The sequence below is a fragment of the Phoca vitulina genome, unplaced genomic scaffold, assembly GCF_004348235.1.
Source record: "Phoca vitulina isolate PV1807 unplaced genomic scaffold, GSC_HSeal_1.0 scaffold21, whole genome shotgun sequence".
Lineage (NCBI taxonomy): Eukaryota > Metazoa > Chordata > Mammalia > Carnivora > Phocidae > Phoca > Phoca vitulina.
The window spans coordinates 27,377,390-27,404,975 of record NW_022589724.1 but is presented as its reverse complement, the minus strand read 5'-3'; the positions used below and the strand labels follow the sequence as shown (position 1 = coordinate 27,404,975).

At 51.1% G+C, this 27,586-nt stretch overlaps 4 protein-coding genes across 10 annotated transcripts in view; 2 read left to right on the top strand and 2 right to left on the bottom strand.

Annotated features, from left to right (window-relative positions):
- The window catches only part of USP20 (ubiquitin specific peptidase 20), a 40,175-nt gene extending 35,877 nt beyond the window's left edge, over positions 1-4,298 (bottom strand). For 4 of the 5 annotated variants that reach the window (XM_032418625.1, XM_032418623.1, XM_032418628.1 and 1 more), the window contains exon 1: positions 4,218-4,298. The gene's annotated coding sequence lies outside the window, so the exon portion shown is untranslated. The other variant, XM_032418624.1, reaches the window with a different exon arrangement.
- A 174-nt stretch (positions 4,299-4,472) lies between these two features.
- CUNH9orf78 (chromosome unknown C9orf78 homolog) lies at positions 4,473-11,060 on the top strand. Of its 3 annotated transcripts, none has more exons than XM_032418419.1 (9): positions 4,473-4,612; positions 4,935-4,994; positions 5,889-5,940; positions 6,070-6,140; positions 6,876-6,953; positions 7,733-7,930; positions 8,733-8,869; positions 8,964-9,062; positions 10,368-11,060. In XM_032418419.1, the coding sequence occupies exons 1-9, from the start codon at positions 4,530-4,532 to the stop codon at positions 10,457-10,459; spliced, it is 870 nt and encodes a 289-aa protein (XP_032274310.1). In that variant the 5' UTR covers positions 4,473-4,529; the 3' UTR covers positions 10,460-11,060. The 3 variants fall into 3 exon arrangements, with proteins under 3 accessions (XP_032274310.1, XP_032274312.1, XP_032274311.1); XM_032418421.1 differs by having other exon boundaries at positions 4,490-4,607; XM_032418420.1 differs by lacking the exon at positions 4,473-4,612 and adding an exon at positions 4,642-4,781.
- Positions 11,061-12,246: 1,186 nt separating this feature from the next.
- Positions 12,247-19,053, top strand: TOR1A (torsin family 1 member A). Its single transcript, XM_032418897.1, has 5 exons — positions 12,247-12,505; positions 12,964-13,229; positions 14,130-14,305; positions 14,403-14,530; positions 18,419-19,053. Exons 1-5 carry the CDS (start codon positions 12,328-12,330, stop codon positions 18,667-18,669), a joined length of 999 nt encoding a protein of 332 aa, XP_032274788.1. The 5' UTR covers positions 12,247-12,327; the 3' UTR covers positions 18,670-19,053.
- A 2,727-nt stretch (positions 19,054-21,780) lies between these two features.
- TOR1B (torsin family 1 member B) lies at positions 21,781-27,153 on the bottom strand. The gene is made up of 5 exons (XM_032418912.1): positions 26,895-27,153; positions 26,010-26,275; positions 24,418-24,593; positions 23,811-23,938; positions 21,781-23,478 (listed from the first exon to the last, which is right to left on the bottom strand). Exons 1-5 carry the CDS (start codon positions 27,106-27,108, stop codon positions 23,237-23,239), a joined length of 1,026 nt encoding a protein of 341 aa, XP_032274803.1. The 5' UTR covers positions 27,109-27,153; the 3' UTR covers positions 21,781-23,236.
- Positions 27,154-27,586: the final 433 nt, after the last annotated feature.

The window sequence follows — 27,586 nt, the reverse complement described above, 5'->3', positions numbered from 1 at the left end:
ACCATACAGTGAGGAAGCGACACAGCGAGGAAGGAACCAGGCTGTATCTGCCTTCACAGCGCTTCCCATTCTTGCCTTTGTGCAAATAATTGGAGTGCACACAGCAGGCACTTAATAAAGACCGAAAGAAAAAAACCTATGCTGCCGAGGGAGCTGGCTCCCAGGAACAGGCCCCTGAAAGCAGCTGTGCTGCTGGGAGTCAGCAAGGCCCCTCCCTCTCCCGACTGGCCACGCCAGCCTCCGCTCCTGGGGCACAGAGTAAAAGCTGGGGGAGGGAGGCCCCGGCAGGTCTGGCTCAGAGCCCACCCATTGCAGGCCCCAGTGAGGCTTCCGAGAGGGTTCAGCCTGAGAGAGGGCAGGCACTTTTCCCTCCCTGGGACCTGCAGCAAGGAAGGGGGAAAGTGCCCCCAGCCAGCGGGCGGGCGGGCGGGCAGGCAGGCAGCACCTCTGGGCCTGGCATCAGCCGCTCAGACCAGGCCTAGGGTGCCCATTACTCATCATTTTCCTGGCAGTTCTGGCCACCTCCTCCTCCCAGCTAGGAAGCCAGTTCCTTAGGACGAGAGAGGGGTGCTGCCAAGTCCTCGCTAACACAGAGACAGCCACCTGGTCTGATCCTTATTACCCCAGCCATCCCACACTCCACACACCTGTCCACACCCCTCCATGACCCTCTGGCCCTCAGAGCATGAGCCCTTTCCCTCCCTCCTGCCTTCTTCTCTCTGCCCTGCTTCCAAGCAACTCCATTTCTCCTAAAGCCCAAATATACCCCTTCCGTCAACCCAGTCTTAATTCCCTAAGAATCCAACAACCTCCTGACTCCCAAGCAGAACCCTCAGCCTCCTCCTGCCTTGACAAATCTTGCTTCCCCCACACCTCTGTTCTCCCACACCTCCAGTGCTCCTCATTTGCCTTACCCACCCTACCCACCCCTGCCCTGAATGGCCCCGTGTACTGGAACTGACACTAACAGACCTCACTGAATCCTTACCACCATCCTGGAGGGCAGGCAACAACTGGGAGCTAAACCCATCTCCTGCCTGCCTGCCCATCACTGGAGGAGAGGCTGAGGCTCAGAGAGGTGGAGTAACTGGCTGGAGGTCACACAGCTACTGAGCTGCTGATCCAGAATTTGACCTTGGGACTGCCCACCCTGAAGTCAGTGCTCTGACCTGTCAGCTCCACAGTCTCCCCAACAGCCCCAGCCAGCCTGGAGTGGGGATGATCTTTACCTCCTCCAAGCCAAACACCCACATTCGGAGGGCAGCTTCCCCTGGCCTCCTTCACAAGAGCCACTTCTGAGTCATGCTTCACAAAGCATTTTTCTGCTCAACTTAAACTCCTGAAGTCTACAATAACACCTCTGAAGCCTGGCACTGCAATTTGTCCCAGGCTCTAGAGGAGTCAGTTAATTGGAGAGGGCATGGGTTTGGGGCCACCCCAGGCTGGTGGTCTTTGGGGGTCAGCAGGCTGGAAGCAGTGACTGGCCCCAGTCACTGAGAAGCCACAAACCCTAGAGTGTGTAAGTATAAGCAGAACTCAGACTAAGACCCCTAAAACCGCAAAGCAGGAGAGGGTCAGAGAGGTTCATGCCAAAGGTCACACAGCCAGTAAATGAAAGAAGAGGGACTCCGGTGGGGAAAGAGGCTCCGAGAAGAGAAGGCTCCTGCCCAGAGTCACAAGGTAAGGTGGCAGAACGGGGGATTGTACTGAGGGTCAGGACCTATAACTCAGTCCACTGCTTTATCATGTTACCGACCTAATCCCAAATGAGAATACACCAATTTAAATTTGCAACTCAATACCCCCTCCCACTCGTAATTCCCTTGCCTCGTTCTATTTCCATACCACTCATCACCTTCTAATATACTTTACATACTTATGTTACTAAAACCTAAAGTCCAGGGGCGCCTGGGTGGCTCAGTTGGTTGAGCGTACGACTCTTGATTTCGGCTCAGGTCATGATCTCAGGGTGGTGGGATCAAGCCCCGCCCTCAGCGTGGAGTCTGCTTGTCCCTCTCCCTCTGCTCTTCCTCTCCCCCCCACCCCCTCCTCAGCTCATGCTCTCATTCTCTCTCAGATAAATAAATAAACAAAATCTAAAAAAAAAGAAGAAGAAGAACCTGAAGTCCACTAGATCAGGGATCTTTCATCTCTTTTGCTCCCTGCATACTTCAAGCACTTAGAACAGTGCCTGCTCTATATAGTAAAAGCTCAGTGACCATCTGAATAGTTAGTCCAACAAACTTTTACTGAACACTTACTATAGTCAAACTGCAAACTACAATTGCTTTGCTGCATCCCAAATCTACCTAGACATTAATGTTCACTGAACCCTGAAACAAGCCAGGCTCCAGGAAGGAGCTCGCAAACCAACCCAAATTCAAGCCAAACGCGTAATTTCCTTAAACAACTAAACTCTCAAAACTATAGCATGACACATCTCTGAACTGAAGAGAACCCACATTTCTCAGAGGCTCCCTCTGAGAAGCAGTTTCATCTCACCCCCCAAAAAAGGCCCAGCAAGACTTAGAGGGTCTGCAGTCCCTTAGCCTGGCCACCCACTGCCACATTCACAGCTGCTACGTTTCCAGCACAGCTTTTGCTAAATAGGTCACAGTGAGATCTGCCACAGCCCAGGGGGTGAGTAGCACTGGGTACTCTGGCCCCCAGCTCATTTGTACCAGACGCTCCTTCCTGGGATGGCAGAAGAGAAGAAGGGTCCAGAAATGTCCTTGGCCTTCTGGCCCTCTCCTTGGTGCTGTCCAGTTCCTCCTAGTAGGAGGGCAGCTGGGTGGGCAAAATCAGAGCTACCTCTGAAAGGGTGATGTCTGCAGACACGGACTCCCTGGGTTCCCACAGCAATTCCCCGGGAGCTTCCCCTTCAGCCAGCAGGTATAGGGTGTCCAGTGATTCCCAGGTGCATCTGGGGTTGGTTGAACCAGACTGCAGAAGGCAAGACTTTGAGATTTTAATATATGGCTTTCGACCAAAGCCAAAAAGCTGTTCCAAGAAGTCCCGAGTTCATTTGTCTCAGTCCAAGGGAGAGAACAGCAATCTCAGGAGAGACTGTTCCAGAGAAAAGGAAGGCATTCCAGAAGTGCTGCCCTGCGTCTGAATGGTCTTCCAGAAGAGGAAACCAAAACAGTCTCCGTCAGCCCCTCCCCCCCAGCCAATGAGCTATAATAACAGCAGCTGCAGCAAACATTTACTAAGCTTCTACTGTGCTGGGTACTGGGCATAACCTGCAGCAGACGTGGGCCTGCCACTGATCCCTGCCCCACCTTCCAGCTGTGTAACTTCAGGCACTCACTGCCTCTCTGAACCAAAGTCTCGTTTGCAAAATGAAAAATAACTCGATCTACTTCATAGGATTGCTGTGGGAGCTCACCGAGATAACGCTTAGCCCAGTGCCTGCCACACAGTAGCGCTTAATACGAGGCAGTGCTTTCAAAGAAAAGGACTGGCCTATACTGAGAAAAGGAAAACTATTTAAGAGGTTCCTAAAAGTCCTGTAAGCCATCACTGATATATTTAGTTATTTCCTAAGCGTTCGTTGATGCCTGTTTGTTTGTTTTCAAATAAACTAAGCCTCACGGCATCCTCGGGGTGGAAAGGGCGGAGGGCAGAGCGACAGTCCTCGTGACAAAGGACGAAAACAAGGCCCCTGAAGGTCCGGGGAGGCGGACGGCAAGCACAAGAGGAGGGGCCCTCTCCCCTCAAAACCCTCCAGGAGTAGGTTCAAAACATCGGACGCGGGGATGAAGTGGCTGGAGGCCACCATTAGCGGGGCAGTCGGCGCCAGGACTTTAATTCACCACTGCTAAGAAGTGGTCATCTTTTATCCCTAAAGAAAAAAATGCACGTCAGGGCCCAGACCCCGGGGGAATAAGTCAGCGCCCCGAGACGCCACACTCGTGCTTTCAACGCTGGGTCAGGCCCCGCAGAAATAAAAGAGATGGCGGCCCCCGTTCCGGAGAAGCAACGAGCCCCCCAGGGCTCCAAGTGGGGCATCGGGGCCCCAGAGGACACCCCCTGGGCGCCGGCCGGAGGAGGGGAGAGGGCGGCGGCGGCCGGGGGTCCCGGGCTCCGCTCACCTGGCAGCGGCGTTCTGCGCACCTGGCAGGGCCAGGCCCCAGCCGGCCCGGAGCCAGGCGCGGGTAGCCCCTGCTCGGAGAGGCCCGGCCCCCCGAAGCAGCCGGCGGCGGCCCGGAACTCACCTGCCGTCGCAACCGCGCCGCCGCCGCCTGTCAGTCAAGCGCACCCACCGCTGCACCGCGCAGGGCCGTGTGGCCCGTGGGCCGCGCCCCGCCTCCTCCCCCTCGCCCGCCCAATCGGGAGAGGCGGACGCCGCAGATGGGGGCGGGGCCAGGCGGAAAGTGCCGGCCGGGGGCGGGGCCAGGAGAGCTTGGGGCGGGGCCGGGAGGGGCCGGCGCTGTGAGCCCTGCGCTCTGACCTCACTGCCGCGCGCCGGAAGCAGCCACGGCCACGGTGCAGGGGCCCGGCGTCCGGACCGCGGGGCCGGCGCGACGATGCCGGTCACCGGCAAGAGTTTCCGCCGGCGCCGGGCCGACTCAGAGTCGGAGGAAGATGAGCAGGAATCAGAGGAGGTTCGGTGCGTTTGGGATGGGGCTTCCAAGGGGCAAGAAGAGAGCCGGCTGCGGGACTTATCACCGGCCAGCCTCCTCTTTGTGAGCGGAAATTGTCCCTTTCTGCAGACAAAAACTGAGGCTCCTGGGGATGAGGCCGCCGCACAATAGGGAGAGGTGTCCCCAGGATGCACGGTGGGTCTGACACCCAATGGGTCTAAGCGCAGGGTCGCCTTCTGGACCATTGTGCTGGCGGCTCAGCATCTGAGCAGGGGTGCCAGTCGAAGCTGCCTTTTGAGTCTGAGTTCTGCGGAGGGTCTCTCAATCTTGTGCATTGCCTTTTTTCAGATTAAAACTAGAAGAGACCCGCGAGGTGCAAAACTTGAGGAAGAGGCCCAACGGGGTGAGGTGGGTGCCGCGGGGGGACCCGGAGGAGGAGGAGGAGGCGCAGATGACAGAGACACGCCCCTGCCTGAGTCGCCATCACAACTATCTCCTCAGACATAGCTCCTTCTCTTAACACGCTGTACACCTTCCACGGCCCTGAAAGGAGTCCAGCGTTCTTTTAAAGACGTTTAACCAGGAGATGGCCTGAGCTGTGTGGTCTTGAGGTTTGCCCCAGAGGTGCAGAAACGGGTTACTAACTCGTGTTTTTATTGCACCCGATTGTGAAATGCACATTGATTGTTAAGAGTTTGGAAAATTTAGAAAAGTGTAATCAAAAAAATAAGCAGCGCCCATAATTCTCCCATCCACAGGTAACCAGTGTTAACATGTAATGTTCTGGCTAATCTGTTTTTTTCCCTCACATTTCGGACATTAACATTTTCCAAAGCCCTTTTTAGTGGCTGCATAGTATCCCACCCCGTGCATGTGCCGTACCTAATCCCCTACTTAGGGGTCATTTGTAGGGGACAGTAGGTCATTTGTAAAAGTTCACCAAATAAGGGTGCGATAAGTATTTTTCTACATTTGTCTTCAGCTTCATGTTCCCCAAAGGCAAAATCTTAGAAATGAGATTTCCAAGCCACGATAATGTCAAATGGCCTTGTAGGAGAGTGTACCACTTCACCGTAGCCCCCACCCAGCATCTAAAGTACTTGCTGAACTCTGTTTCATGCTTGTAGGCTTTTCCAGCTGGCTTTGGTGCCCACTCCTCAGAAATTGCCTTTGCTCTAATGTTACAACATACAAACTTCCTAAGTGTTTTCCTCATATCTCAATTATGCAATTTCTATCTCTCTCTGTCTCTCACTCTCACTCACTCTTACTCTCTCACTTTTCCTTTTTGTTTTTGCTCAGTGCTGTGGCCCTGCTGGTGGGAGAGAAGGTACAAGAAGAGACCACCCTAGTGGTGAGTTGTGGGGGCCTCCCTGGATAATGGGGAGTTGTGGCTGCTCTCCAGTGGGTGATTGTGTTTAAAAAAAAAAGCCCGCTGCCAATTATATAGATGCTTCTTCTCAGCTGTGTTTGCTTTCTGCAGGATGATCCCTTTCAGATGAAGACAGGCGGTATGGTGGACATGAAGAAACTGAAGGAAAGAGGCAAAGATAAGTAAGTGCAGGCCTTACTTGATACACACTAACCTGTAGCCCCTGCCTGGGTCTGTGTGACCCCAGATAGCTGGGGCCTGCAGCAGCAGCTTTAGTGGGACATCCTGAGGTATCCTTCGTGCTTTGTAAAGGGTATGCAGCTTAAAAACAAATGAAAGCAAAACTCTTTTTTTTTTTTTTTTTTTTTTTAGAGAGGGAGAGTACACGTCCACACGCGTGCTGGGGGAAGGGCAGAGGGAGAGGGAGCGAGAGAATCTCAAGCAGACTCCCAGCTGAGCGCAGAGCCCAGCGTGGGGCTCGATCCCACGACCCTGAGATCATTACCTGAGCCAAAATCAAGAGTCAGATGCTCAACTGACTGAGCTACCCAGGCGCCCCAAAAACAAAAACTCTTGAAGTGTGTTGCGGATACTCTCTTTTTGTAAAGGTGCATTTAGTGTGTTTCAAACCCATGTGGAAGTTTTGTTTTTCTTTTCTAAGAAACATACAAAAACACAATTATAAAAATAATAGAAAAGTAAGAAGTAAAAGTATCTACTCCTTCCCCAGAGAAATCTCCAGAGGCCAACAGTTTTCTTGCTTCTGTTTCTTCTATTTACATATCACATATATATTTTTTCCCAACCATAAGCAGGATGTACTTTTCTGTGTATTTTTTTTTTTTTTTTGTATAGTATCAAACTCGGCCTCACTGAGTTGTGACTTTATGACTGTGCTTCATTGCTTCTCCTTATAGGATCAGCGAAGAGGAAGACCTCCACCTGGGGACATCATTTTCCGCTGAAACCAACCGAAGGGATGAGGATGCTGACATGTGGGTATCAGTCTGGCTGTGAGCAGTTCGGGGTTGGCTCCAGCCAGATAGAGTGCAAGATGTTTAGTCACAGATGACATTTTTTAGAATTATCCAAAGGCAGCAAAGGTGGCCCCTGTCACCCCACCTCCCAGGCTTTTCTAAAAATTCTTTAAAAAGTGGTTCTTGGGAGTTTAGATTCCTTGACTAGTAACTAAACACTGTAGAAATAAACATTGGATTTGCCCACTGTTTTGCTAACAAGGCTGTTGAACAGATGACTACCATCTGCCATTACCTTTCTGTTTTCGGTGAACCTTACATATATTAACACCAATAGATTGGGAGGGCATAATCTCATAATAGAGGTTGGTGCTTTAAGCTGAAAAAATTTTGCTTGGTGAAAAAACTCAAGTTTATTTTTATGTTTCTCATTTTTCCACGGACTGATGAAAACTTCATGGACCATCACTGCTCTGTGGGCCAGTGTTGGGGACCACTAATTTTATAAATGTTTTTTGTTGTTGTTTTTAGAGAAAAAAATTTTTTTTTTTAAGATTTATTTAAGAGAGAGAGAGAGCATGAGCAGGGGGGAAGGGCTGAGAGAGAGAGAAGAAGACTCCCTGCCGAGTGGGGAGCCAGACATGAGGCTCGATCCCAGGACCCCAAGATCATTACCTGAGCCAAAGGCAGACACTTAACCAACTGAGTCACCCAGGTGCCCCGGGGACCACTAAATTTAAAGACAGGTTTTGTGAGCCTCCTGCCTCTCCCTGAGGCTTGTGGCTTTCTCATTTCAGGATGAAGTACATTGAGACAGAGCTGAAGAAGAGGAAAGGGATTGTAGAACACGAGGAACAGAAAGTCAAGCCGAAGAATGCAGAGGACTGTCTTTACGAACTTCCTGAAAACATCCGTGTTTCCTCAGCAAAGAAGACAGAAGAGATGCTTTCCAACCAGATGCTGAGTGGCATCCCCGAGGTGGACCTAGGCATCGAGTATGTTTCAGACCCCTTCTGGCCTCTCTCCTGCCCCTATCCCACTGAAGAGCGCTCTGCTTTCCAGTGAAGGGGACTGTTTCTCACCTGTCTCCTTGGAAACCCACAAATAACTATATTTTCTTTGGCAGGCTGAGATGCTTGTGCCCACAGTGTCTCTTAAGGATTGGTCAGTGTTGTTAGACTTAAGGGAAAGTCTCCTGAACGCAAAAGTGTGATGTTTTGTTTATTGAGATATAATTAACATGTAACATTATATTGGTTTCAGGTATATAACATAATGATTCAATATTTGTATACAGGTGTTTATTTTTATTTAATCTTTGTTCACAGCTCTTCAGCTGTTCTAATCAGATCCTTGTAGTCCTCTCCTTTATTCTGGCAGGAGCAATGTTAAAGGCTTACCCATCTCATGATCCTCCTCTTTATTTTTTGCAAAACATCTGCTCTAACACTGGATTGTCATGGAAGAAATACGATGGTCAGAATCTTCTTTGGGTGTAGTAGGAAGTTGGGTTCTCGCCTCTTTTCTGGCCTTACTAGCTCTGGGCCTTGAGCAGTTCTCTTTCCTTCTCTGAGGCTCAGTTTCCTCTTGATCAGGAGAGGACAGTACGTCTATATCTCCGACAGCTGTGAGAACACGTGAGAACGGGACTGTAGGAGAGTAGGTCACCTGTGGAGCACTGTGCTCCAAGAGAGGATCTCCTTAGACACTGGTGGGCTTCCAGCCTGACCGTCAGTTCTGTCTGAGAACCAACAGTGAGACGATCTAATACATGGCGTGGCTTCTTTCTCCCTGCAGTGCTAAAATAAAAAATATCATTTCCACGGAGGATGCCAAGGCCCGTCTGCTGGCAGAGCAGCAGAACAAGAAGAAAGACAGCGAGACATCTTTCGTACCCACCAACATGGCCGTGAATTACGTGCAGCACAACCGATGTAAGCTTTTCTGGGGAAGTAGCCCTGCCCTGCTGGGGAGGTCCCCTGGTTCCCATATTCTGTCTGATGTGTCCCCTGGTCTCTTTTGATCCAGTTTATCATGAGGAGCTCAATGCCCCCATACGGAGAAACAAAGAAGAGCCCAAAGCCCGACCCTTAAGAGTGGGTGACACGGAGAAGCCAGAGCCTGAGCGTGAGTACAGCAGAGGCCTCAGGGCTGCCTGGAGCAGTCATCAGGGCCTATGGAGGCAGGGTGGCCTCTGCAGGGGTGGAGCTTGGACTTTGGGGCCAGGGCACCCCGGTTCCACTCCATGCTCCAGACCATGGCCATTTGCCTTCCCCTTTCCAAGCCTCAGTTTACTCACCTGTGAATGGGGACCGTCATAAAACCAACCATTTGGGGTTGCCCTGAGGATTCACTGGGCTATCAAATATAATAGAGACTTAAAAAATTAGGACATTTCAATAAGCAAAAATAAATTCAAAGTTACCCACAGTGTCACCCAAAGATGAGCGCGTTGACATTTTTATGTACAAGCTTCCAGACTTCAAAAACATATGTATATAGAAACGCATATTGTATACATATATAATAGGATCTCATAGTGTTTCACTCAGTAGTATGCCCTGCATGTCTCTCTGTGACAGTAAATACATACTTTCCTGTTCAGTGGCCATTTCGTGTTCCATTGTATGGATATACTGCAGTTCCCTCTGGTTGGACACTTCGGTTGTTTCTCCTTTTTCCCTATTTAAACACTGTATTTGCCTATATCGTGTCTTTAGGCTACATACCAAGAAGTCGCCAAAGGCTCCTCTAGACGTGGGGCTATTTGATCCCCCTGAGCCCCTTTCTCTCATGCTAACCAGCACCAGGGGGGGCGGGGGGGTCTCCCTTTTCATCAACAACAGGGTGGTCCTAAGGAAATGCTGAAGTTGCTGAGGCTTCTGAAAAATCCAGGCTGTTGTTTTCCCTTCCCTTCCACTTGAGAAATTAGTTTCTGTAACATCTTGGTTGCATAGTCTTTGATTCCCAGAGCTTTGTGTCATTCACACATAGTAAGCAAGGACTTTGGAGTCACGAGACTCGGCTTCCACTCTCAAGCTCCCTTCACTTTCTGAGCAACCGTGAGGAAGTCACCTAAGCTTTCTGGACAGTGGTGGCAACATGCCCCTGTTAGAATTGCGGTGAGGGGTAAAAGTTGTATCTGAAAGTATTGGGCACTTTGTACCTAGTCAAACTCTCACTGCACCCACCGACTGGTCACCTAGTCTGATGCTGTGTCACCATACGCCACCATACTGTCACCTGGCCCCACCCTCTGTTTATTTTCATTCACTCAATAACAGGTATTCACTGAGGCCCTACTATGTTCCTATTCACGAGGGTAGGCACCTGGGGCTCCTGTGTGGAATGAGACAGGCGTGGTCCTACCCTAAGCAGAGCCTCTCAGCGGCTTGCAGCATGGCAAACAGCTTTTCCTCTTTCCCTTTGTAGGATCCCCTCCTAACCGCAAGCGTCCTGCTAATGAGAAGGCCACCGACGACTATCACTATGAGAAGTTCAAGAAGATGAACAGACGGTACTAAGGGTGGCGAAAGGGAAAAGTGCAGAATAGGATGTAAATAGCGCTGTGCCTTCCGTACCCCTCCCTCCGCCCCAACAAAACGCTTCCTGGACAGAAGTTTGCTTATTTGCTAGCAGACCATTCCAAAAACAGACTCTATTAGCCCTGCTGCTTACCTGCTGGATTTTTCAGGCACCGCATTTATAACCTTTTGAAACAAAACAATGTGTAGTTTCCCTATTTGAGGGCAAACTCTTATTCTTGTGAGCATTATTAAATCTTGTTTGTAAATATGTTGACTTTCTCTTAATATTGGCCCCAGGGCAGGAGGAAACAGCTGTGTTCAGAGTGAGATGAAACCCTTTAGATTGTGCTGTTAATTATTAATATATGCAATCGTGTGTTCTACGTTCAAATACCTGGAGTTCAGAAATGCATCCTGCACTGTTTATGCCGGATCCAGCTGAAAGCAGAAAAATCTAGGATGGAATCAAAGGGACACTGGCATTTTCTGACTTTTACAAAGTTACCTATTTCTTTTCATTAAGAAAGAAAAAATTTCTATCATTTTCAGCACTTAAGTATTAAATATGAAACGAATCCAACCTTCTTGTTTGTATTGTGTCTCCTACCAACACTAGGTAATGTGTTGAGAGCCTGGGGCGTGGGCAGCTCAAATGCAAAACTCAGTTACTGAGAGATTTTCTCATTGAGTTTGAGAGATGTGGACAAGCTCCAGCCTGCTGGCCGCCGGGGTGGTGCACCCTGTGCTGTCATTTTCCTGAGGCACTTAACACAGGCCAAGATGAGAAAAGATGAGCAGGTTGTTTGACCTAGGGCTGATTTTTAGAGTGGGTGTTGTGGCTAGAGGAGTTCGGCTTTGGAGTCTGAGCTGAGCCCTGCTCACTGCGTATTACACCCTTGCACAAATCTCTTTCCCTCTGAGTCTGGTTTCTCATCTGTAAAATGGAGATAGTTTTTATTTTTATATTTTTTCCTCCATTAGAATGCAGGATCAGTGAAGGCAGAAATCATGGATGCCTTGTTTTTTTTTCTTGAATCCTCAGGGTCTATTCCATAACCCAACACATGGGCAATCCTCAAAACCATGAATGAATGGGTGAATGAGTGCAAGTAACTTTTGGGTGGAGAAATCTGAGGAACACTACCTCATCCAGGTGGTGAAGGTCAGTAACAGTCATAAATAATGTTGGTAGTATGTATCCTTCATATGTCATGAAAATAGCACTCTACCCTTGTAAATTATGTTCCTCCCCAACGCTCATATCCCCAGTCTAATCATGAGAAAACATCACATCCCAATAGTGGGGTATCTTACAAAAGATTTGACCAGCACTCCCCCAAAACTGTCAAGGTCATCAAAACCAAGGAGAGCTTGAGAAACATTCTTATCCAAGGAGGAGCCTAAGGAGACATGAGAAGGCAATGTAATGCGGTATCTTGGACGGGATCCTAGATCAGATCTAGGACATCAGGTAAAAACTAAGGGAAAATGAACAAACTTTAGTTGTATCAATATAGGTTCATTAATTTTAACAAGTGTAAAATACTAATATGTTAATAATACGGGAAATTACGTAGGAGGGTATATAGGACCTCTTTGTACTGTCTTCTCCATTTTTCCATATATCAAAAATTGTTCCCCGAAAATAGTCTTATTTTTTAAAAACGCCCCCAGCGGCCTCCTGCGCTCACCTCCCAGAAGCAGGCAAGGGCTCTGCCCCACACAAAGATGGCGGCGGCGGCGGCGCGAGCAGACCCGCCCCGCACAAAGATGGCGGCCGCGTCGGGGCGGAGCCGGAAGCGCGGCCTGGCAGTAGCGCGGGTCTGGGGTAGCGCGAGAACGCGCGGGGCGGCCCGGGTCCGGGTATGAAGCTGGGCCGGGCGGCGCTGGGCCTGCTGCTGCTGGCGCCGTTGGCGGTGCGGGCGGTGGAGCCCATCAGCCTGGGACTGGCCCTGGCCGGCGTCCTCACCGGCTACATCTACCCGCGCCTCTACTGCCTCTTCACGGAGTGCTGCGGCCAGAAGCGGAGCCTCAGCCGGGAAGGTAGGACGGGCGGGGCGAGCGTCCGAGGCGGGCGTCGGGCCACCGGCGGGGCCGGGGTCGCTGCCGGAGCGGCCCGGCTGGGGTGGCGCCTGGCTCCCGGCCACGACCACGGACAGACGGTTTGGTCGGAGACCTGCAGCCGGGCCACTTCCTCCGCCGGGAGTTTCGCTTCTTTCCAGCCGGAGGCAGGAGGGATGGTGGGCAGTGTGCTCGCGCCGTGGGCGGCGGCCGAACCGCAGCCCTGCCCTGCGGGGCGCGGAGGAGGGGCAGGCCTGGCCGGGGGAGGCCTCCAGGCCCACCGCCACCTGCGGGCCAAGTGCTGCCGACGCACCGCAGCGTTTCCCGCGGTGCTCGAAGAGCTTAGCCGGCTCTGCGGGCTTTCACACGCGCCTGCACACTTAGCCAGATTTCGCCAGACACACAGACACCCCCTCCCTGACTAGCTTTGTTTTTCCCAGCGCTGCAGAAGGATCTGGACAGCAAGCTCTTTGGACAGCATCTTGCAAAGAAAGTCATCTTAAACGCTGTGTCCGGCTTCATAAGCAACCCGAAGCCCAAGAAACCTCTCACCCTCTCTCTGCACGGGTGGACGGGCACGGGCAAAAATTTTGTCAGCAAGATCATCGCGGAGAATATTTACGAGGGTGGTCTGAACAGTGACTATGTCCACCTGTTTGTGGCCACGCTGCACTTTCCACATGCCTCCAACATCACCCTGTATAAGGCAAGAGCAGAATTTTGGAATCCTTCCTGGATGATGCCGGGTTCCCGGTTTCTTTGTCGTGGGGTGGGATTTGGGAATTCTGTGTTGGAGTGAGTGAGCCCTGAAGACGTCTAGACGTGTGGGTTCCCCCTTTGAAAGATATGGAAGTTAGGGAGGGTTTGAGGTTGTATGGAGCAGTTATACCATCCCAGCTTCGTGGTGGTTGCTGAAAACAGGCTCTGTATGATACTCTTTTCAGTAAGTGGGGTTAGACGTGGATGTCATCGCATCCAACCTAAAGATCATCACCTCTAACTCATTTTGTAAAAGAGGAAACATTTCTAGAAAGGCCTGAGGTTGTCTAGCCGAAGCGTTGCAAACTGCTTTTACAGTTTAACTCACTGATGGATAGCTTAGACTTCGGCAGCAGACACACCTGGTTGTGAGTCCTAACTCTTCCACCTGCCAGCTGTGTAATCATGGGCCTGAAGAAGGCTGGTGGACACAGGATACATACTAACATCGCCATTTAAATGACAAGGACCAGCAACTGAGTGACACAGCATTGCTATGATATCCGCACAGCACCGGAATTACAGTCAGTGTGGGGCTTTGGAACCAGGCAGGGCAGGATCCAGATCCCAGCTCTACCACATACTCATATTGTGATCTTGGGCGAGATGATGCAGTCTATGCCTCAGTCTCCCAATCTGTAAAATGGGTATGATAACCCGCACTGCACGGAGCTGTGGTGAGGAACCAAAGAGCTTGTGTGTGTAAAGTTCTTAGCACGGTGCCAAGCATACAGTAAGCACTCTGTGAATGCGACCATTGTGGAAGCATTTGTAGCGCTGATGCTTCTCTGCCATTTGTTTCTGTTGCACTCGCTGAGAACTTTGGCTTTTCCCCCTTGTCATTCAGGACCAGTTACAGTTGTGGATCCGCGGCAACGTGAGCGCCTGTGGGAGGTCCGTCTTCATATTCGATGAGATGGACAAGATGCATGCCGGCCTCATAGATGCCATCAAGCCTTTCCTAGACTATTATGACCACGTGGATGGGGTCTCCTACCAGAAAGCCATCTTCATATTTCTCAGGTAAGGTCAGGGCGGGGACCTGCTTGAAGAACCCTGAGCCCAAGTCCGTGGGCTTCGGGACGAAACCCGGTCCTCACTCAGCAGAATTCTGTTGCAGCAATGCTGGAGCAGAAAGGATCACAGACGTGGCTTTAGATTTCTGGAGAAGTGGGAAGCAGAGGGAGGAGATCAAGCTCAAAGACATGGAGCCAGCCTTGTCTGTGTCGGCCTTCAATAACAAGAACAGTAAGTGCCCGCCGTTACTAATCCCTCGCGTTCGTGATCCGGCGTTCCTAAGTTATAGATCTTCGGCATCGCCATGGCCTGGGAGCTGGCTAGAAATGCCAATTCTCGGTCCCTTCCCCAGACCTACTAAGGCGGAATTTCTTGGAAGAATCTGTGTTAAACTCCAGGTGACTTTCATACACCCTAAAGTTTGGAAAGTGCTGTTTTAAAGAAAGAGGGACAGTCTTGATCATCGAGGTCTTAAAGATTAGTTCCCTGTTTTCTTTAGCTAAGTCCTTTTTCTTTGTGGAAGAAAAGCAAGCGATTGAGCAAGGAAGGCTGCTATAGGTGCCTCCAAAAGAAAGGACCTGTTGGGTCCTTTTCTCTCTGTGTTTTGTCCTGGAACTTTGAAGAGATTCTGTGCCCAAGATTAACAGCCAAGCAGTGGGCGGGCCCTTGTTCTGCACTGGGCGCCTTGTAGAACACTCTACCTGTAGATTTCCTTTGATCTCCACAATAACCTCATGGGGTAGAAACTGTCATCGTCCCCACGGAAACGGAGGCTCAAAGGGAGCCGCTTGCCCAAGGCTACCCAGCCTGTTTGGTGTCTCTGGTCCCAGAGCCTGAGCTTTTCACTGCCCAGCTCATGGTTTTTCCAGTGAACTCACACACCTTTGACCTTGAACCCTTGGCGGTGGGAACTCCCCATGATGCAGAATGACTCACCGGGTAACCTGGGAGCTACACGGGCTGACTGTTACCATTTAAGTCTGCTCTGTTCAGGTTCCTTCTTGAGCTTAGAAAACAAAAGTTCTCCTTTGAAACAAGGAATTTGTTCTACTGCAGAGATACGTGAACAGTATCGCGTGTTGTATATCCGTTTGTGTAGCCAGAATATTACTGATGAAAGCCAGGATATTTTGTAATCTGTTAGATGGTTCCTTGGCACGCAAACAGTATGAACACATGCACTAGAAACCTTAGCCTAAATGCTTTATCAGGGTGAGGCCGGTTGCCTAGAACCCATGTTCTGGGGGGTTATAAAGGGTTCCAGAGTATAAGCTTCAGAATCAAGTGGACCTGGCTCAGCCATTTACTGACTGCAGCCTCAGGCAGATGGCTGAACTCATTCATTCATTCCTGTGTTTATTGAGCACCTACTAGGTGGCAGGCACCGGTCCAAAAACTGGGGACATAGCAGCGAACAAAAGCAAATCCTTATCCTCATGGGGTTTACATTCTAATAATAATAAATAAGGAAGGAAATGGGTCAGATGATGGATATCTGCATCTATATAGAAGTAGAGATATATTTTCCTCTCTAATAGGTAAAAAGTCAGTCAATAACGAGGCTTTGGGGGTGCTGGAATGAGGATGGGCTGCAGTTTTAAATAGAGTGATCAGGGATGGCTCACTGAGGGTAATATTTGAGCTGATCCGAGGACTGAGGGGGTGAGCCAGGTGGCTACCACAGGGAACAGCATTCAATCAGAGGGAACAGCACATGCAGGAGCACTGAGGTGGGGGTGTGCCCAGGGTCACTGTGGCACTGAGGAACAAAGGAGAAAGGGGTTGGATAAGAGGCAAGACTTGCCCTGGGCGTGCTGGTCATGGAAGGCCTGGAGGGCCATAGGGAGGCTTTGGGTTTGACTCCCAGTGGAGGAGGGAGCCCCTGGAGTATTTTGAGCAAACAGTGACATGACCAGCCTTGGTTTTAACAGGACCACGCTGGCTGCTGGGGGGAGAATGGACTGAAGGCGGCAGGGGCAGGGACACCAGGCAGAAGCTATGCAGCAGCCCAGGGGACAGATGCTGGTGGCCCAGCCCCTCATGCTAGTGGTGGGCTCGGGCAACATGGTGGGATGAGGATGCGTTTTGAAGGGAGAAACCTACAGGAGGTAGAATAAGATTTCCTAAGGGATTGGTGTGGGAATGAGAGTGCACTGACTCAAGGATCCGGCTTGAGCCGTGGAAGGGTGGCACTGCCATTTCGGGGGACACACTGCAGAGTTGCAAGTTTGTGGGGCCGGGTGAGAGATGGAGACAGGCGTGGACAGTGAGCGCGGCACCCCTGTAGAGATGTGGGGCAGATGGCTGGCCGTTCCAGTGGGGTTCTGGCGGGACACTCAGGCTGAGGGTACAAATGGGGAGTGGTCCATAGATGGTTTTTCAAGAGACCCCATCTGAGATAATTTTTTCGTCAGAACACGATTCCTGTGGTCGGGTTCTTGTCGTGCCCTCTCTGCCCAGAGGTCACCTCCAGGCCGTGGCTGCCCACTCTGGCCAAGTAGCCTGTCCTCCTTGCCCACTCATCCCATCTCAGTGCTCACAGCCCCTGGCACGATCTGAAATCGTCTGTGTACTGGCTTGTCAGCTTGGGAACCCGAGGGTAGCGTCCATGTCTGCCCGGCTCCGGGCTCTCTCCCCAGGGCCCAGGGCTTGCGCGACGCAGAGCAGGCCTTCAGGAAACGAGCTGCCCCCCCTTTGTTACTGCTTGGCCATTAGTTTTGTTCTTTCCCACGGCCGACTCCACCCCATCCAGGCAGTGAGATCTTTATGGAGCACCAGCTTTGTGCAAAGCACTGCTGGGAAAGGAAAATTATGATTTATAATAAGATGTATTTGCTCTTTGTCCCCGTTTCTGGCACAGATATAAAACGCTCAGAATTTCCTAAGTAACAAGAGCCATAAAAGTGTCTTGATATTCATAACAAAGCCGTTAACCACACCTGAGTTTGTGTTAATAAGGGTCCTTTGGGGAAGCATCTGAAGGGCATAGTCTGGTTTCCAGGGGAACCAACCATGTGACTGGAGGGTTGGAACTTTCAGTCCTATCCCCTGATCGCTGGGGAGAGGACAGGGGTGGAGGTCGGATGAGTCACCAATGGCCAATGATTTGATCAGGCATGTCTATGGAACGAAGCTTCCATAAAAACCCAGGATGGAGTTCAGAGAGCTTCCGGGTTGAACATGTGGAGATTTGGGGAGAGTGGTCCTCCGGGAGGGGGCGTGGAAGCTGCACATCCTTTCTGCATTCCCCGCCCTCTGTGTCTCTTCCATCGGGCTGTACCTGAATGGTGTCCTTTAACTGAGCTGAACTGTAGCACACCCAGCTGGTGTTGAGAATTGCTTGGTGGTGTGAAAAAAACAAAACAAAACAAAACCCCACACACGTGGGAATTGGTGTCAGAGTGAGACCAGGCTTGAGGCCCCAGAAGGAAGCGGCAAAGCGGAAGGGAAGCCGTTCACCTCTGCAGGCGTTGGGTGCGATCCGGCGGGCGCGCTGTCGTCAGGAGGGAGCATGTGCTGGGTCCTCCTGGGAAACCAGGAGGGGACGTGACTGGGTCACGGGGTGGGTGCCAAGCCCGCACTCGTCCCGGGTGAAAACACACAGCAAAGGCTGTGCCCTGTGGCCACACCAGAGCACCGCCGTCACCCAGTATCGCTCTTGACGGTTCCAGTTCCTGGTCCCTCGGTGCGCGCTGCGTGGTTTGGACATGCGGGCAGCTGCCCTGTCACTGCCGGTGAGTCCCAAGTTCCCCGAGTAAGGGAGCAGCTCATCCTCCCCTGGGGCCTCCTCCCTCCTTGTGCCAGCCTGGAAAGCTGGTTCCCCCCGCACCCCACTCCGCCTCTCTGCGTGCTCCTGGCACCCTGGGCTAGTGCGCCTCTCCCGCTTCGGATCTGTAGGTCCATCTGAGAGGCCTCCCCTGAGCCAGAGGCCTAAGGAAGGTGCCACGTCTCCTGTGCTTGGCTTTCATGGAGGCACCAAGTGCCCGGGTTACACCTGACTCACTGGATTGTGGGCTCCACCTCCGAGTCTGGCCCCCAGTGGACGCCCTGTGGATGTGTGTTGGATGGATGGGGGAGCAGGTGGACGATGGATGAACAACACCTTTTTCTTTTTCCCAGGTGGCTTCTGGCATAGCAGCTTAATTGACCGAAATCTCATTGATTATTTTGTTCCCTTCCTCCCCCTGGAATATAAACACCTAAAAATGTGCATCAGAGTCGAAATGCAGGCCCGAGGCTTTGAAATTGACGAGGACATTGTAACCAAAGTGGCTGACGAGATGACATTTTTCCCCAAAGAGGAGAGAGTTTTCTCTGACAAAGGCTGCAAAACTGTGTTCACCAAGTTAGATTACTACTACGATGACTGACGGCCCCGGAGTCACTGCTTCGACTTGGGAGAAGGAACTCAACACCCAGCTCTCTTCCCGGACCTCCCCAGGCTCCGTACTCTAGAAGAGGACTAAAGGGAACGCTTCCTGTGGAACAGGACGGGAATTTTCCTGGGCAGGTTGCATCCAGCGGAGCCTGCAGGCCTCAGACCCTACAGGTCGTGGACTTCGGAACAGCCCCCGGAGCCTTCAGAGGAGGAAGCAGCCAGCTCCCAGTCTGCTCAGCCTAAGGCTCATGATTTTTTAAAAATCATGTTTTAATTTCAAGTGTTTCTGTTTCAAGGAAGGACATCTAAGTTTTACTGAAAATGTGGTGACTTTATTTAAAATGGTTTTTAACATTATGAGAAACTTTTCAGACTACGTTTCTGGCTTTGTGTGGTTTTCTTTTAAGTTCCTGTCACCATATTGCATACCGTGATATCTTTACTGCAAAAAAGCCCAAGCCTGGGTTCTCGGCACATAGTCCCTAGGATAGCATAACTGGGGACCAAGCCCGGAGCAGTGATCAGACCTGTCCCAGGCTGACCATCGCAAGGGGCAATGAAGTGTTTAGATAGAAGGATGAGTGCATAAGAGGGGACACACTCAGGCAAGTCACAGATAAGCCTTAAATCCCCTTTCCAAGGGTTTTGATCTCAGTAACATTGTGAACTGTGGGAATGATCTTAGCAACATTGTGAACATTTGTTAGAAACAGTTTCCTTGGAGAAAAGTATTTCCAGCATCTCACTTGCCAGTCCTTCAGCTTTGCAAAGGAAGACCCTTCTCTGCTTTCCATCCCTGAATGAGCCATGTGTTATTTTGCCATATTTTTAAAAACTGTACTCGTTGCTAGTTTTTTTTTTTTTTAATTTTATTTATTTGACAGAGAGAGACACAGCGAGAGAGGGAACACAAGCAGGGGGAGTGGGAGAGGGAGAAGCAGGCTTCCCGCCGAGCAGGGAGCCCGATGCGGGGCTCGATCCCAGGAACCTGGGATCATGACCTGAGCTGAAGACAGACGCTCAACGACTGAGCCACCCAGGCGCCCCTCGTTGCTAGTTCTTGTTGTTTAATGAGAACTCCCAAAACCTCTTAGCTGCCCCCCCCCCCCGGCCACCAATCCACCCTGAGGATGCCGAGAATAGTGTTTTTACTTATAACTACAGCAGAGCTACCATTTTGCAATAAAATTGTGTGTAATTTGTGAATACATCTTTAAAGGAGGGAACAAAAAAACCCTCCACCGTAGGTCTTAGGTGCTGCAGCTATGAATTAAGACCTAAGAGGTGCAGTGCAGGCTGGAGTGACGTCTAACGCAGGCACTTGAGGATCCTGAGAGCTCTTGCTCTTCGCTCAGCTGCACTGGGCTTCATGGTGCTCCTGACACCCAGCCATGGAGTTCAAATCGAGAGACAACCCCAGCTGAGATGCCAGGCAGGAGTACAGAGCACCACAGGAGACTAGACGTGCCTTGGTGTGTGCAACGCCCATGTGTGCCTGCAGGTGGGTGGGGCTCCTGTGGGGGGTGGTACCTAAGTGCTCGCAGGGGCCCATTTTTGTTGCAGGCCCAGAGGACCAGCTGGCACCCGGCTGCTACAGGACCCCTCTGCCTTGTACCTGGCCTGCAGAGAGCCTCTTCAAGGGCGTCCAGGCCTCCTAAGGATGGCTGCAAGTGTTAGGAGTTTTTTTTTTAAGATTTATTCATTTGAGAGCGAGCAAGCGAGAGCATGAGCAGGGGTGAGGGTCAGAGGGAGAGGGAGAAGCAGACTCCGCCCTGAGTGGGGAGGCTGATGCAGGGCTCGAGCCCAGGACCCTGAGATCATGACCTGAGCCCAAGGCAGACGCTTCACCAACTGAGCCACCCAGGCACCCCAAGTGTTGGAAGGTTCTTGGTGTGGAGCAGAAGTCGGCCTGTCGTCCTATCCCCAGGAGTCGCAGATCGAGCTACTCACTTTCAGATGGCAGCCCCAGCACCTGGGCGCCCCTACTTAGGGAACCCAGGAATCCCTGACCTCAGTTGGCAAGTTCAGTCTTGGTAGATGAGGCAATACGGGGCAGAGCGGAAATTGCACAAGGCTGGGGACAGACCTGGAAAGTCCTGTCTCGGGACTTGAGCACCTTCAATTAATGGGGGGAGTGGGTGGGACGCTGGCAAAGAGGGTTTGAACTTTCTATAAAGTAGCTGGCTTGTCCTCAGTCCTGGAAAGAGGGTTGGTGTTAACGATTCGCCAACAGAGGAGAGGCCAGGTGGAGTGCGCTCGAGTGAGGACTTCACTGTACCAGTTCTGGTTTCGGGCTGAGCCCGGCCTTGCTCGGGTGCAGAATGTCAGCAGGAAGTCCTGTTTTCCCACTGCCTTAATTTCCTTCCTATGTTAATTTTAGGAGAAAACACTTGCTAGAAAGAAGTCCAGCTCTTCCTGCATTTCCATCTGTGGAACTGTGGTGTATAAGCCATCACCTAATCCAGTGTAACTGTGTGTGTGTGTGGCGGGGGGCGGGGGGGGGGGCCAGCCCTGAAGGTCAATACTGACTGTCTGACGCAGATGATCCGCCAGTACGTCTGGGGTGTAGTAAACCTGACACCCGAGCTGTTGAACAGCCTTTATCCCAAGCTCAAACTTTCCAGAGTTACCAAATAAACTAGAAAAAAAAAAAAAAAATGTTTGCAAGTGACATGTCACATGATAAAATGAAGGCTTTATTTCATATTCAGTAGGTCAATTCAAGTTCTTGTCTACCTCTTACATGGGGCGAGGGAGGCTGGGCTGTGGTCAGCCGTGGCCTCTTCAGGTTACAAGTCCAAAGGTGGCCCACACGTGGTGAGTGAATTGCGTCACTGTGAACAGGGAAAATCTCGTCTCTCTCTGACCAGACACGGGGTTATGAAAGAATTGTAACTCGGCTCCAATGCGAGAACACAAAACCAAAAATTTTAAGCCTTAACTTGGCATTTTTTTTTTAAATCAAAAATCGAGAGAGAGAGAGAGAGCACAAGTAGGGGAAGCAGCAGGGAGAGGGAGAAGGAGAAGCAGGCTCCCTGCAAAGCAGGGGGAGTGCAATGCGGGACTCGATCCCAGGACCCTGGGATCATGACCTGAGCCGAAGGCAGACGCTTAACCCACTGAGCCACCCAGGCGCCCCTTAACTTAGCATTTTTAAAAGACTAAAGGTGACCCTCTGTAAGGCACTCCTATGTCGTAAGGATGTTCCTTCTACATCTTCCATATGAACACACTGCACGCTGTTCTTCTAAAGTGTCTGTGGTCGCGTCGCAGCTGTGACACACACCAATTCACACGGGCTGGAATCCGTCTTACTTCCCGGTGACCAGGGCGGTCCAGCCTAGCGCTGTCATAGAGGGTGCTCGTCATCAGAGGACACCCGGGACCAGCCGCTTCACACTGACCTTGTTTGACCTACAGCTGTGACCAGCTATTGCCATGGACTGAACAATAAAAATGCATACTGTTTTTGTTAAGATTTCTGATAAAGGGATGGGCAGTTATTCCATTTTTTGGTGTCCTTCCCAGGTTTTAAAATAAGCCATGTCCTATATTTTTCTATTATCTAAGATTCACAAGTAAAAACATCATAAAAAACATACATATCCTTGAAAATTCTAGCATTTCTGTGTCCAGTACTTACACTTCTTTGGCAAAGCCAACTCTGCCAGCTGACCACTCTGGCATGTGGCATCCATGGAGACTTGAGCATGTCCTATGGCTTTCAAATGATTCTCTGGAATAAAGTGAGAGACTGATCCATGCATAAATTATAACACATTTCACCATGGGAACCAAGAGCTCAAATTCAAAACCAACGGCCTCATTCTGATTTGACTCTCATGATGATGTGTGATTGGGTGCAAATCTAGCAGCGACTGAAGTTCAGGAGCAGAAGTGGTACAAGGCAGGCTGAGATCGATACCAACTGAGAGACGGCAAAGGAATTCCAGGACCAGCCAAAGCAACGGACAAACCGCGAGGCCGTCGGTCCTGGTCTGCTGCAGTGGCCTCGGATGGAGACCCCACACCACAGGCAGAGAGGTCACCTGGTCGAGAATGTTCCGTGTGCAGGCCACGTCTCCACCGGACACTGTCTGTGCCTGAAGGTGCCACTGATTTCAACTGAAAATTCTTGAAGCCAGTGAACACTCTCTGTGCAAAGAAACAGGTTTTCAGCAGGTGCAAACCAAATGCTCCCCAGGTTGCGGCAGGGCCCTTGAACTCCCTGAGTTAGAGCAGCAGCTCCTGAGGTGTGGGTGCTGTGGGTCTCACTCACACAGCTGTCTGCAAGGCACTTCTGTCAAGGTCAGCAAGGGGCGGGTGGTTAAAAGTTCATCTTCCGCCGCAGTTAACAGGTGGATTGCTATCAGGTCCAAAATGACAACTGCACCCAACAGATGGGTGTCTGTTCAAAACTCAACTCTTAGAAACTTCTACGTCCCGAAAGTCCACAGGTGCAAAGTGCAAACCCCAAAGAGGGCTTCAAAGTGCTTCCGGAAGGCAAGACCCTCGCTGGCTGAGCTCCCAGCGGTCTCTTACCCCACTTGAGTAAGAGGTCAGTGAAAATCCAACCGTGACTGCACAGTCTTGCAGCCCTTGTCTGAGTAGATTTTCTCGCTTTTGGGGAAAAAAGTCATTTCATCTGCCACTCTGGTGACAACGTCCTCATTGATGGCAGAGCCACGGGCCCTCATCTCTGCCCGCACACACATCTTCACGTGTCTGTACTCCAGGGGGAGGAAGGGGATAAAGTAATCGATGAGGTTTCTGTCTATCAGTCCGCTGCGCCACAGGCCACCTGCAAAGCAAGACACAGCTGGGTCTTCCCATCACTGTCCCTGTCACCTGGCCAAGCTCACTGCGCTTACAGGGCCCATTCTGATCCCAACCCACAGTATATCCTTCATGTCTCTACCCCTTGAGATTCTCTTTTTATCAAGCGTGCAACAAGCCTGATAAAAGGACTGGTCGGTTACCCCTGCTAACTGGCTTCTGTTATGGAATGCCTGAAGAGTAAGTACCTATTTCAGCGAAGCCACAGAGGCCCACAGATTCAGTGGCTTTATGGAAGGTTTAAAGGAGGGGACTCCGCTAGCAGGGTTAGGGGGCTCCTCAGCCTGGGAGACTCACTGTGTTTATTGTTGAAGACTCCGACAGAAAGCACGGGTTCGAGATCCTTCAGCTGAATGTCTTCCCTCTTTCTTCCCGCCCGCCAAAAGTCAAGGGCAATCTTAGTTATGAGGTCCCCACCAGCATTGCTGAATTTGCCAAAGAAGCAGAGTAAAAATTACAGTTAGATTCTGTGTCTAATCGAGGATCATACCTGCTCTGAGGTTTCTTCTTAACTGGGGAATATTTACTAAGTGCTCCTGGACAAGGACAAAATAAGCGTCTGCCTTCACGGAGCTTGAAATCTGCTTTTACAAAACTTGCCACACAATGCTGACTTTTGACAACCTTCGGAGGCATGGCCAGGTAACAAAATTGCCTGTTATCAGCAATATCTAATTCATTTTCTTCAGCTCTCACACTCCTTGCCATGCCAATTGGAGCAACCCCAAAGTAAAAGAAAGAAGTCAACAATCTTAACATAACATAAAAAAAAAAAAGTCAACAATCGACTTTTGCCAGGCACCTTTGTCCCTGGCCAACAGAGTGCTGACGGCTGCCAGGACCTCTTTCTAGCACCGGGAGAATGAGTGGCTTGTGTGCCCCCGAGAAAACACCTCCCGCTGACCTGAGAAAGATGAAGATGGCCTTCCGGTAAGACACGCCATCGATCTGCTCGTAGTAGTCTAGAAATGGCTTGATTGCATCGATGACCCCAGGGTGCAATTTGTCCATCTCGTCAAATATGAACACAGAGCTCGCACATGCACTCACGTTACCCCGAATCCATCCTTGTAACTGGTCCTAGACCAAACATAAAAGAAAGAGGATGCAAAGGCTCAAAGGATGTGCCAAGGGGAGCAGAAGCACGGCACAGTTCCTCATGCTCTGCCAGATGATAAATCGGAGCTCTCTGGGCCTTTACAAAGAACTCTTGGAAACTGCATCCTAATCTCCATTCACTGGGTAACAGCTTTTCCATAACTTTATAAAAAGTGAAAACTGACAGGTGCTCAAATGCAAAGAAAGTTTTTTCCCTAACTCAAATGATGTGCTAAATGTGACTTTTTAAAGGTATGAGAGGAGCAAGACATGTGAATATTGATCAGTTCACTGTTAACCAGCCCATCATTTCAGTTCACCGTGGCCTGAAATCTCAAGTTAATTTTAGCAGACATACGGAGGAATAAGAAACTGGACTCAGGCTTGCACAGTGCCCCCAACCAGTGCCCGGACAATGCAGTGAACAAGGGAACTGGCATTTCATGGAAAGCACTGTTCCTATGCTTTCCTGAGAAAAAGACACCCAAGCAACAAGCCCTCCACCCCAAAACGTGAACGGCTCCAGAGGCCCCCTCATCTAATTACTGTATTTCTAGAGATTTATGAAAGAATTTGGAAAAAAACTTATTCCTTCTTTTCAGCAATTTCCCGGCTGTTTGTGTGGCAAATAGCCAGTTTCACTTCCTTGTTCAGTTCAGTTTCTGTTTCTTATTTAGGTCCCCACCTAACAGTGGACTATTAATCTTTATAAGGACAATGGCCATTGAAATGAGAACCCTACTAGACAACTTAATATAAATGTAGACAGAATATGTCAAAAGGCGGAACGGTCTTAAGATTGGGTTCTTCGAGGCTTTCATTTGAAGAAAGCAAGCAACGCCTAGGATTTGGATGTGAAGAACAAAGGAAATAAAAGCTACTGAGGGGGAAAAAAATCCTCTAGCTTACAGTGCTAACTGCTGAGTGTTAACTGCAGACGCTGTATCATAGGTGGGAGATTTTAATGAAGTCGTATCAGAACAAATCACTTAAGACTGCTCCACTTCACCAAGGGCTGGGATGGAAACAGCGAACACACTCATTCATTGCAGAACGTGGCTATGCCTCAAACAGGGAGTTTGGAGATTTGGGCCCAAGTTTCTGATTTGCCACAAGGCCAGAGAGATTGTAAGGAGCAAGTCCCCTCGCCTCTCTTGGCTCCATCTTTTAGCGGAAATAAGGTCAGCTACCCCACTGTATGATTTTGGAATCAAATGAGAAAAAAGCTGTAGGAGAGCTCTGCAAACAGCAAAGGGTTACTGGGGACAAGTGTGCCTTAACTCAGTGGGGGCCCAGGGCTACTGCTGTGCAAAGAGAAGCAGCAGAGGCCAGAGTTAGTGAGCGGGTCACCCAGACCAGTCCGAGTGGCTGGTGGACACGGTAACAGCATTCTCTTGCCTGGTACAGTTTTATCTGCTGCTCGTGAGGGAAGTGCAGAGTCGAGACATACAGGTGGACAAAGTTACTCTTCAGGCCTTTTGAGTGAAGATTTTCAGCCACAATTTGGCTGACAAAGTTCTTGCCCGTGCCAGCCCAGCCATGTAAGGAAAGAGTCAGCGGTTTCTTGGGATTTTGGTTGTTCTTGAAGCCAGTCAGCGCCTTGAGAATCACCTCTGTGGCCAGATGCTGCCCAAACAGCTTCTCCTCTAATTCCAGCTTGAGGGCTGCAGGAGCCAGCCGGAGAACAGAGAGAAAAATACACATTAAACAGGCACCAGAAAAGCAGCACTTTCCCCAGCTGGCCAAAGCGAGAGGCGATATTAGCAAGCGGTCCAGCAGGGCATCTGCCAAACCCCAGGGCTGGCCCAGAGGCAGAACCTCGGGGTGCATTGTCACACGATGCCACTTCCAAGGATATGCACTAGACGGATGTCCTCCTTAATAGTCCAGTGTCTGATAAGGAAGCTAAACGTGTTCGTTCATCCAAGGATTAGCCCTCTCTTGACTGAGCTGCATGCTATTCCCCAGCCACCCCTGCTGGCTTGTAAGAAAACCAAGGGCCAAATGTGGGCTTTCTGGGTAGCCGTTGCACACAGAAAACTACTTAATAGGACTGACATGGTGCAAAGGGCTGGACACGCTGCCTTCAGCTTCTTCTTACTGTACTCGCAGGGAGTCCGAGGCATTTAAGAAGGAGCTTGAGCAGAGAGCCCCACGATCTGGAGCATGGGTCTCAGAGGGCACGGCTTCCAGGGCTGGAGTCCGGACCGAGGCCCCGTCCGTGCTCCCTCCCGCCCCAGCTCAGGGTGAGCGCCGCGCCCCTCGCGGGCCCACCCGCCCTACCCGACGCGTTGAGCCGCTGCTCCTCGCGGCAGCACTCGGCGAAGCGGCAGTACAGATCCGTGTAGGACAGGTAGCCGGTGAGCGCCGACGCGGCCCCGATGGCGATGGCCACGCTGATGGGCTCGAACGCCGCCACCGCGTGGACCGCCAGCAGCAGCCCCAGCGCCGCCCCACGTCCTAGGCGACCACGTCGTAGGCGACCAGCCCGCCACATCGCCCCACTCGCAGCCCGCCAACCTCCGCGTCGTATGGCCCGCCCACCGGGAGCTGAACCGGACTTCCGGTGCGTCACTTCCGCCCCGCAGGCCCACCCACTCCTCGGAACGGCCATATTGGCGGAGGCGGGGCTCTGTGTCGCCATCTTTGTGCGTGGCGCGAGAGCTGTCCAGTGCCTCGGCTTTCACGAGCCCCACGCCTGCTTCTTACTGTTCTGTGTCCTAGACCTTTTCCGAACCCCCACACTTGGCTTTGTCATCCGTTCCCCTGGAGCTGTAGTGAGCCTCTCCCATGTCTGCCCACCTGCCTGCCTTCCTGAGACAGCTGCTCTGCGCTCTGGGGGCCCCGGCCAACCGAACACTGGGGAGGCACGGAGACTGCCGTGCCCTGGCGCAGTCAACCCCGAAGCCCGTTGCGTCCTTCCGCATGCTGCAAGGCCGGCCACTTGTCTGGTGCTGGGAAGACAGCAGTGAAGG

Bases quoted from the DNA above. Each gene is read 5' to 3' on its own strand.
- CUNH9orf78 (XM_032418419.1), top strand. From the start codon at position 4,530: ATGCCGGTCACCGGCAAGAGTTTCCGCCGGCGCCGGGCCGACTCAGAG. The intron at 6,954-7,732 runs GTGGGTATCAGT...TTCTCATTTCAG, and splicing joins AGGGATGAGGATGCTGACAT to GATGAAGTACATTGAGACAG. The intron at 7,931-8,732 runs GTATGTTTCAGA...TTCTCCCTGCAG, and splicing joins GAGGTGGACCTAGGCATCGA to TGCTAAAATAAAAAATATCA.
- TOR1B (XM_032418912.1), bottom strand. From the start codon at position 27,108: ATGTGGCGGGCTGGTCGCCTACGACGTGGTCGCCTAGGACGTGGGGCG. The intron at 23,939-24,417 runs GTCAGCGGGAGG...TGGCAAATTCAG, and splicing joins GCCATCTTCATCTTTCTCAG to CAATGCTGGTGGGGACCTCA. The intron at 23,479-23,810 runs GTGAGTCTCCCA...CTTGCTTTGCAG, and splicing joins AGTCTTCAACAATAAACACA to GTGGCCTGTGGCGCAGCGGA.
- TOR1A (XM_032418897.1), top strand. From the start codon at position 12,328: ATGAAGCTGGGCCGGGCGGCGCTGGGCCTGCTGCTGCTGGCGCCGTTG. The intron at 14,306-14,402 runs GTAAGGTCAGGG...ATTCTGTTGCAG, and splicing joins GCCATCTTCATATTTCTCAG to CAATGCTGGAGCAGAAAGGA. The intron at 14,531-18,418 runs GTAAGTGCCCGC...TCTTTTTCCCAG, and splicing joins GGCCTTCAATAACAAGAACA to GTGGCTTCTGGCATAGCAGC.